This window comes from Babylonia areolata, chromosome 31 (assembly GCF_041734735.1).
Source record: "Babylonia areolata isolate BAREFJ2019XMU chromosome 31, ASM4173473v1, whole genome shotgun sequence".
NCBI lineage: Eukaryota > Metazoa > Mollusca > Gastropoda > Neogastropoda > Buccinidae > Babylonia > Babylonia areolata.
The window spans coordinates 26,277,065-26,284,564 of record NC_134906.1 but is presented as its reverse complement, the minus strand read 5'-3'; the positions used below and the strand labels follow the sequence as shown (position 1 = coordinate 26,284,564).

The 7,500-nt window shown below is 57.3% G+C and overlaps 1 protein-coding gene across 1 annotated transcript in view; it reads left to right on the top strand.

Moving 5' to 3' along the window:
- The first annotated feature begins 6,024 nt into the window (after positions 1-6,024).
- Positions 6,025-7,500, top strand: part of LOC143276287 (uncharacterized) — a 16,160-nt gene continuing 14,684 nt past the window's right edge. Inside the window, exon 1 of the mRNA XM_076580790.1 lies at positions 6,025-7,500. This exon is cut by the window's right edge and continues 1,863 nt beyond it. Coding sequence (XP_076436905.1) covers positions 6,162-7,500 — 1,339 coding nt within the window. The 5' untranslated portion in view covers positions 6,025-6,161.

Genomic DNA, 7,500 nt, shown 5'->3' with positions numbered 1-7,500 from the left:
GGGTTCAGTGAAGCGTGGATCGGGAGGGATTGAAGTCAACTGCCTTTTTTGGGAGGGGGGGTCGGCACAGGGTGACTGACTTAGGAAGTTATATTTAGATATATCCACATTTCTTCCCCTTTTACTCCTCTGTGTGTGTGTGTGTGAATGGACGGAGGATTGAACTGAAACGTCCACGTCTTGGTGTGTGAACTGACACCACTTATCCCGTCTCTCCAAGAGGTGAGGGGGCGGGGGGTGGAGGGAGAAGAAGAAAAACTTGTGGATATTATTGGAGGTGAAGTGCACACGCTGTTCCGGCCATGGATGGGTGGGTGCCCAAAGCCAGCTCCATCCCCCCGGGGGACGGGGCCTTTGAGCGGTTCCTCACTGCCGCCATCGCCGCTATCATCACCATCATGTTCTCCTGGCGTCTCCTCGACGACATGAACGACGTCACCAACCCCAGCAACAACAGCAACAGCAACAACAAGAGAGCCATCGCTGACGTTGACGACGATGATGAAGAAGAGGAAGAGAGAGGAGGAGGAGGAGAGCTAACGCCTTCGCCAACGCCCTCGCCACCTCCACCCTTTCCTCCTCCTCCTCCTCCCCCTCCTCTTTCTACGGTTACCCCCACCCCTCCCTACCCCCACCCCACTGTACCACCCCCACCACCACCCCCACTATCACCATCACCGAGCTTGACATCGATGAAGATGAAGGAGGGAATGTGGATGGCGATGACAGACGAGAGTTTGTTGGTGTGAACGAGGAAGGAGGTGGTGGTGGTGGTGGTGGTGGTGGTGTGTGCGTGTCGAGCGCAGAGCCTTACAGTTATGACAGTGGTTTCCAGTCGCTGCCAGCACTGGCATCGTGGGGGGCGGGGACTGTTGGTGGTGGTACTGCTGCTTCTACCACCACTGCTACTTCTGCCGACTACAGTGACAACTTTGCCGGGCAGGAAGGAGGTGGAGAAAGAGAAGAAGGAGAAGAAGAAGAAGAGCTGAGTTCTCTGGACATGATGAAGTGTTTCACCTCGGCTCCACCCACCTACTTGCCCACCCCAGCTGATAACAGCCACCACCCGGCCACTACGCCGCCACCCCCTTCTCTCCCACCCGCCACCACCACCATGTCAGGTACACCAGCACACAGCACGGCGGCACCGCCACAACCACTACAACAGCGGCAGGAACACAGCGACACATACTGCCACCCTGACAGGGCCTCCCCGATGGAAACCACGCACACTTCTTCCTCAGACGACAGTCACGACATGTCTGACGACAGGGAGATGATGATGACGACGATGATGATGATGGCGACGACGAGAAGAGAGGAGAGGGGTGGTGACGGTGGTGGTGGCGGTGGCGGCGTAACCAGGGACTGGCCTCTCAACACCAACCCTACCCCCACCACTTCTACAACGACGGAGGCGACGGAAACGACTACGACCAAGACATGGACAATGTGGAACCCCGGGAGCTCGACTCGGACGAGGAGTTGTACTGTTGTTCCTTGCTGGAGCCCATTATCGAGGAGGATTCCGACGATTTTCTTAGCTCCAGCGCCGACTCGTCCTCCGACTTCCGTGATAATAGTAATAATAATAAACACCCCCCTGTCCACCACCACCACCCTCCCCATGCTACACACTCCATCCCCGCCCCGTCACTGGTCTCTACTTTCGGTCCCGCGGTGTCATCGTCACAGTTGCCGCGCTCGCCAGGCGGTGGGGTGTCGTCGCCGACGTCAGAAGTGGGTCATCTGTGTAAACAGTCTCCGCAAGCCGTGGTGGAGGATGTGTTCAACCCCACCAGCCCCCTCATTCCGGACACCAGGGGCCACAACTCGTCCGCCGACAGTCCTCGCCAGTCGCCGCCCCGCGACAGCAACGACAACGACAACGACCACGACAACGACCACGACGTGATTACATGGGGAGATGACGATTCGGAGAGTGATGAATCCGTGCAGACAGTGATCCACAAAGGGTCTGTGCCTTCCAGTTTGGAGTCCTCCCCTCTCCACGGCCCCAACGTGTTTTTCCCTCCACCAGCAACAGCCCCTGAAAGCCCTGTGTGTGAGAAACGGTTGTCTTCCCCTAAACGGTACGGTGGTGGTGGTGGTGTGCGTTGTAACCAGATTGACCTGTACCCGGAACACGACGACGAAGAGGTGTTGTACAGTGTGTTTGATGCCAACAACCACCTGCGACTTTCAACGGCCAGGGGTGGGTGGGAAAGGGGTGTTGTGGACAGGAACAGCAGGGACGATGAAGTAGAAGAGGAAGAAGAGGAGGATAACGATTCAACGATCGATAACATCGAGGGAGAGGAGAGGGAGGCGGGCGGAGACAACGTGAGCACACCTGTCGCCCTCCTGTCTCAGCCATTGCGCGCACACCGACCACAGGCGCCTGCTGTGAGTACACAAATCCCACACACTGAACTTTCGTACTCACGCCCTTCCACCACTACCACACAAGGAGATACGGCTGTTTCGAGAGATAATTATAAACACGTCAGTGATTCAGACGCATTTCGCAACAGACATTTCCCCTCGGGATACGTGTTCGAAGAGACTGATTTGGACAGTGTTGTGAGAGACTTGAACGCGAACAGTGACAGTAGTTCAGACATGGAGAGAAAGAGGAAAGTTTCCCAAGAAACACCAAGTGCCATAAGCTCTTTCCTCACGGAATTCGAGGACGAGCCTTTCGCCAGGCGGATAGGGCGCGGTAGAGACAGATCGCCCAAAAGAGACACTTCCGCTGATGACACGAAGAAGAGAGAGGTGGACACGTTCAAAACGCAACCCAGCAAACGTTCCACGTGGGACACAAACACGAGAGGTGACTCCAAACAGGACAGAAGGTACGTCAACACCAACCCTCTTGTCACTGACTTGGATGACGAGGACAAACCATATCCTTTAGTTACCGACTTGGACGAAGAACCAGTGTTTAGAAAAGAAAGAAGTAATAAAGACACCGCTACGATGGAAAAAACAGACAGAAAGAGTTTTCATCAAACACCAGCCACAGACGATTCCGACACAATCGTGGATTCTGACAGTGACAGAGGGGTGAAGCGGAAAGCTGACCCCTTCCTCGTTGAGTTGGAAGAGGAGCCTTTCGCGAGAAGAAGAGGAGGGGGGAGCTATAGGAAATTGGCCCCCGTGGAAACAAACAAAACATACTTCGCCCCGGATGACAGGAAATCTTTGCCACCCTTGAAAACAGATCCCGGGTTTCCCACCCCTGCTGAGACTGACCTCACGGTGTATTCAGCCCCTCCTGCTCACGGCTATGACGTCAAAAATCCTACACCCTTGGAAACCAACAACAACAAACCGGACAAGATGGAAACCGATATAGATGGAGACAACTGGCATTCAGATAGCCACGAGGAAGACTCTAAATCCGACAGAGGTAGTGTGAGCAGAGGGAGAGACGACACAAAATCTGACAGAAATAGTGTGAGCAGAGGTAGAGACGATTTCGTGATGGAGTTGGAGGAGGAGCCCTTTGTCAGAAGAGTCGGTAGCAGTCACAGAGCTCCAAGACCCGAACACGACCTGAACAGGAGCGGACAGAGCGATACAGACTCCCGCTACAAATCATTAGATGACAGCAGAAACGACTCCTTCAAAGACTCGGTCAGAAGAGAAAAAGATGCTTCGAAGGAAAGGATTGAGCTCGACAGGGACTCCTTCACAGGCAGAGGAAGACCTGACCCTGACCTTGATCCAGGCTCGCACAGGAACAGCCCCTGTGACTCTGACGCCGACCAGCAGTCGTTCCACAGCGCCAGGGACGAGGCCGAGGCTGACCTGGACAGGAGCTCCGGGAAGAAGTCGGACAGATCCATCGACTCGTTCCTAACGGAGCTAGAGGAGGAGCCCTTCTCCCGGAGGGCTGGCCGCCGCCGTCATGTCAGCCCTGACCGTGCACGTGACAACAAAGACCCTCCTCGGTCCACTTCCCCACCCCCTCCCTCCTTTTCGTCCCCCTCTCCCTACGCCACCAAACCGACCACCTTGCCTGGCTTGGCCAGGGATTCAGTCCAGGTTCTGGACGAATCTCCGACAGTCTCCAGGCCGGTGTTTTCCGCCCCAGTGATTCCGGACAGCGCGCGTGTCGTGGTGGTGTCGGACTCGCCGACCATCTCCATGCCGACGGCTGTCGTGCTGTCCCACACGAACACCCGGATCACCTGCACCCCGCAGCAGGGACCGGACAGCAAGGAATCGCTGGCCGTGGCGGAATCACCGACCGTTTCGATGCCCCCTTTCGTGGAGGCTGGGCCGCAAGTCAGGATGTCCTACAGCGCCACCACCAGGATCGGCACTTCTGTCGTGATGAAGGAAAGCCCCGTGACTGAAGCAGCGCCCCCTGCCCCTCAGGGTCCTTACTCCGACGCTGCGGAGTCCAGCGCAGTGGAGGTGACTCCCAGAGGATACACCTTCACCAGGTGTGAATCGGAGAGCATCCGGAGCGAGAGAAGGATCTTCATGGTGGACCAACCCATGGCGCCGGATTTCGAATCGTTCATCAACTCGGTCCCCTTCACCAGCGAGACTTACGAGGCGCTGGAGGACGAGGACGTGTCCAGCGACGAGTACTCTACCTTCGTCCACAACCTGCACAGACCCAGCTGCTCGGGGGCGGAGCTTAACTCGGCGACTCTGCCAATCAAAGCTCCCGACGTGGACGAGGGTTGCATCCTGAGCGGGAACCTCGTGTCTCCGCCCAACGCGGACGTGTTCCAGTTCCCCCAGTCCGGCATGCCAGCCGTCTCCTCGGTGGCCAACCACCTCTTCCGCTCAGACTCGGCGGATGTCTGCTCTGACTCCAAGGCGGAGCCCAGCAGCGGGGACGTGCTGGACGCTTCGTTCGACATCGACAGCACGCAGGCCAGGGAGAAGATGGAGAAGGATTTCGCTTTCTTGCAGAGTGGGAACACCGGTGCGGTTACCGCCCACTGTGCAGCCGTCTCCCAAATTGTCTGGGGACCAAAGTGGAACGGAAGGGAAGACGGACGAACGTGACGACGACACATCAGACAGATCTGATGATAAAGGGGACAGCAGAAGCGGTAGGAGGAGAGGAGAAGAAGACGGGACGACAGTGGCGGCAGAAACAGCGACAGGAAAAGACGAAGGAGCAACAGGAAGAACTGGCACGACGACCGGAACGATACGAGCGATGATCACGTGCCCAGTACCGATGATTCCAAAGACAGGGGCTACAACCCAGAAAGAACAGAAGACGACGAGGAAGAGGCGGAAGAAAGAAAGGGCGGCTACCCTGAGAGGGACATCAAGGCATCAGAGTTCGCAGCGGACGTTCAGGTTACTACAAAACCAGACCCGTCAGGTGGAGACTATTCAACACTTCCCCAGAGCACGGCACGTCTGGATGAGGCCCCTCCCATCCTCTTCTTCCAGCCAGCGGCTCTCCTGCACAAAGAGAAGATTCACTCACCCGTGAAAATCACAGAAGAACCGCCATCATTGTCCTCTCCTCACAACGAGAGAAAAGAAGACACAGTCAAACTCGACGCTTCGCCTGTCAGTCGGACTTCAGCGTTTGAAACATTCAGCAAACCTGACACAAGAGGAGAGGCGATTGTCATGCCTGGAAAGGGATAATAAGTCCTCTGAAGGAGAAGACCAACACAGTTTTAACCAGCAAGATGAAAATGTGGACACAAGTGAGGAAGAAGAAGAATCAGAATCAGAAGAGGAGGATGAGGAAAAAGAAGTAGAGGAGGAGGAAGAGGCAGAACAAGAAGAAGAAGAAAGTGACGGGAACAGAAGTGACGACATTCCGGACATAGACGCCAGTGACACTGACATAAAGGAGAACATGGCGGCAGAAGCGAACCGCCCAACAGAAGGGAAACCACCAATGGAAACCAAGTCTCTGAGGATAGAAAGCAGTCCACAGGTACAGACCAGTCCACGGTTTGAGGCAAGCCTCTGGAAAGAAACGACCCCACGAGCAGAAACACTGAGTCTGCAGACAGGAGAACCGAGCCCTCAGAAGGAACTGAGTGCCAGAGAGAGGTTCATGATGGAGATCCCAGCGCCGGTGACGCTTGTCCCAAGAACCAGTGACGCTGTCCCAGAAACCAGTGACGCTGTCCCAGGAACCGGTGACCCAGAAATCGGTGATGCTGTCCCAGAAACCGGTGACGCTGTCCCAGAAACCGGTGACGCTGTCCCATGAACCAGTGACGCTGTCCCAGGAACTGGTGACGTTGTCCCAGAAACCGGTGACGCTGTCCCAGGAACCAGTGACACTGTCCCAGAAACCGGTGACGTTGGCCCAGGAACCAGTGACACTGTCCCAGAAACCGGTGACGCTGTCCCAGGAACCAGTGACACTGTCCCAGAAACCCCCTCGTCCCAAACCCCGCTCCGTGTCCCGCCCCACCCCCATGCCCAGGAGCAAGTCCCTGGGCGACACCATCGAGTCCCCCTCCATCCACATCACCCACCCTGGCGACGAAGAGGACGTGTTCCACAGGGAAGCCTCCGACTCCGACTCTCACTCCTCTCTCAACGACGACGACGACGACGACGAGGACGAGGAGTTGGTGCTCAAACCCAGGCAGTCCACACCACTGACGGCGAAAGAGGACAAGCGCCCACGGAGCTTGAAAGAGATCCGGCGGATGCAGAAGACCAACACCCGGCCCATGATCGCTCCATTCACGCTGCCGGACCACATCGTGCTCCCCAGCCGGCTCAAGATCAACGCCTCCAGGCGGCAGTTCCTCAGCTCGGAGAACCTGGACGCCAGCCCCAACACCTCGCTGCACGAGCAGTTCGCCGCGCACAAGGCCTCCCAGCAGCAGGCGAAGGAGAGGCTGTACAAGTCGCCCAACAAGAGGCCCACCTCCTCCTTCAGCAGCCAGGACCAGCTGGAGAAGCTTCACTACATGCTGAACTACTCCCGCCAGTCCGAGTCGTCCTTCGACAGGTCGCTGGTGGACCACCTCCACGAAGGCTGCATCCTGACCCCGGAGGGGCGCCGTTGCATCCTGGACAAGACCCTGTCCATCGAGAACCTCCAGATTGACCTTCCGAGACACTTGCGTAGGTTCGGGTCGGTGACGTCGCTCGTGGAAACGGACATAGACACCGGGGAGACGCTAGAGACGAACTTTTTCCCCGAGACTAACCTAGACATTTTTGATCACCTCTTTCAGTCCCACCAGCCGCTGCAGCGCTCGGCCAGCATGTCGGACCTGGTGGTGAACGCGCAGCTCGAGGAAGGGGAGGAGCTGGACCACGAGTACGAGCCCCGGGGGCGGGGCCTGAGCCTGGGCCCCTCCCACACGCACAAGAGCACGGGCAAGGGGCGGTTCGCGCACCGCAAGCACCAGAAGTCCAAGAGCCTGTGCACCCTGGAGACCAACCTGGACGAGGTCGGGGAGGAGGGGGAGGACCCGGCGCTGCGGCGCGTGCCGTCCGTGCACGAGCTGCGCGTGACCAAGTCGCTGCAGA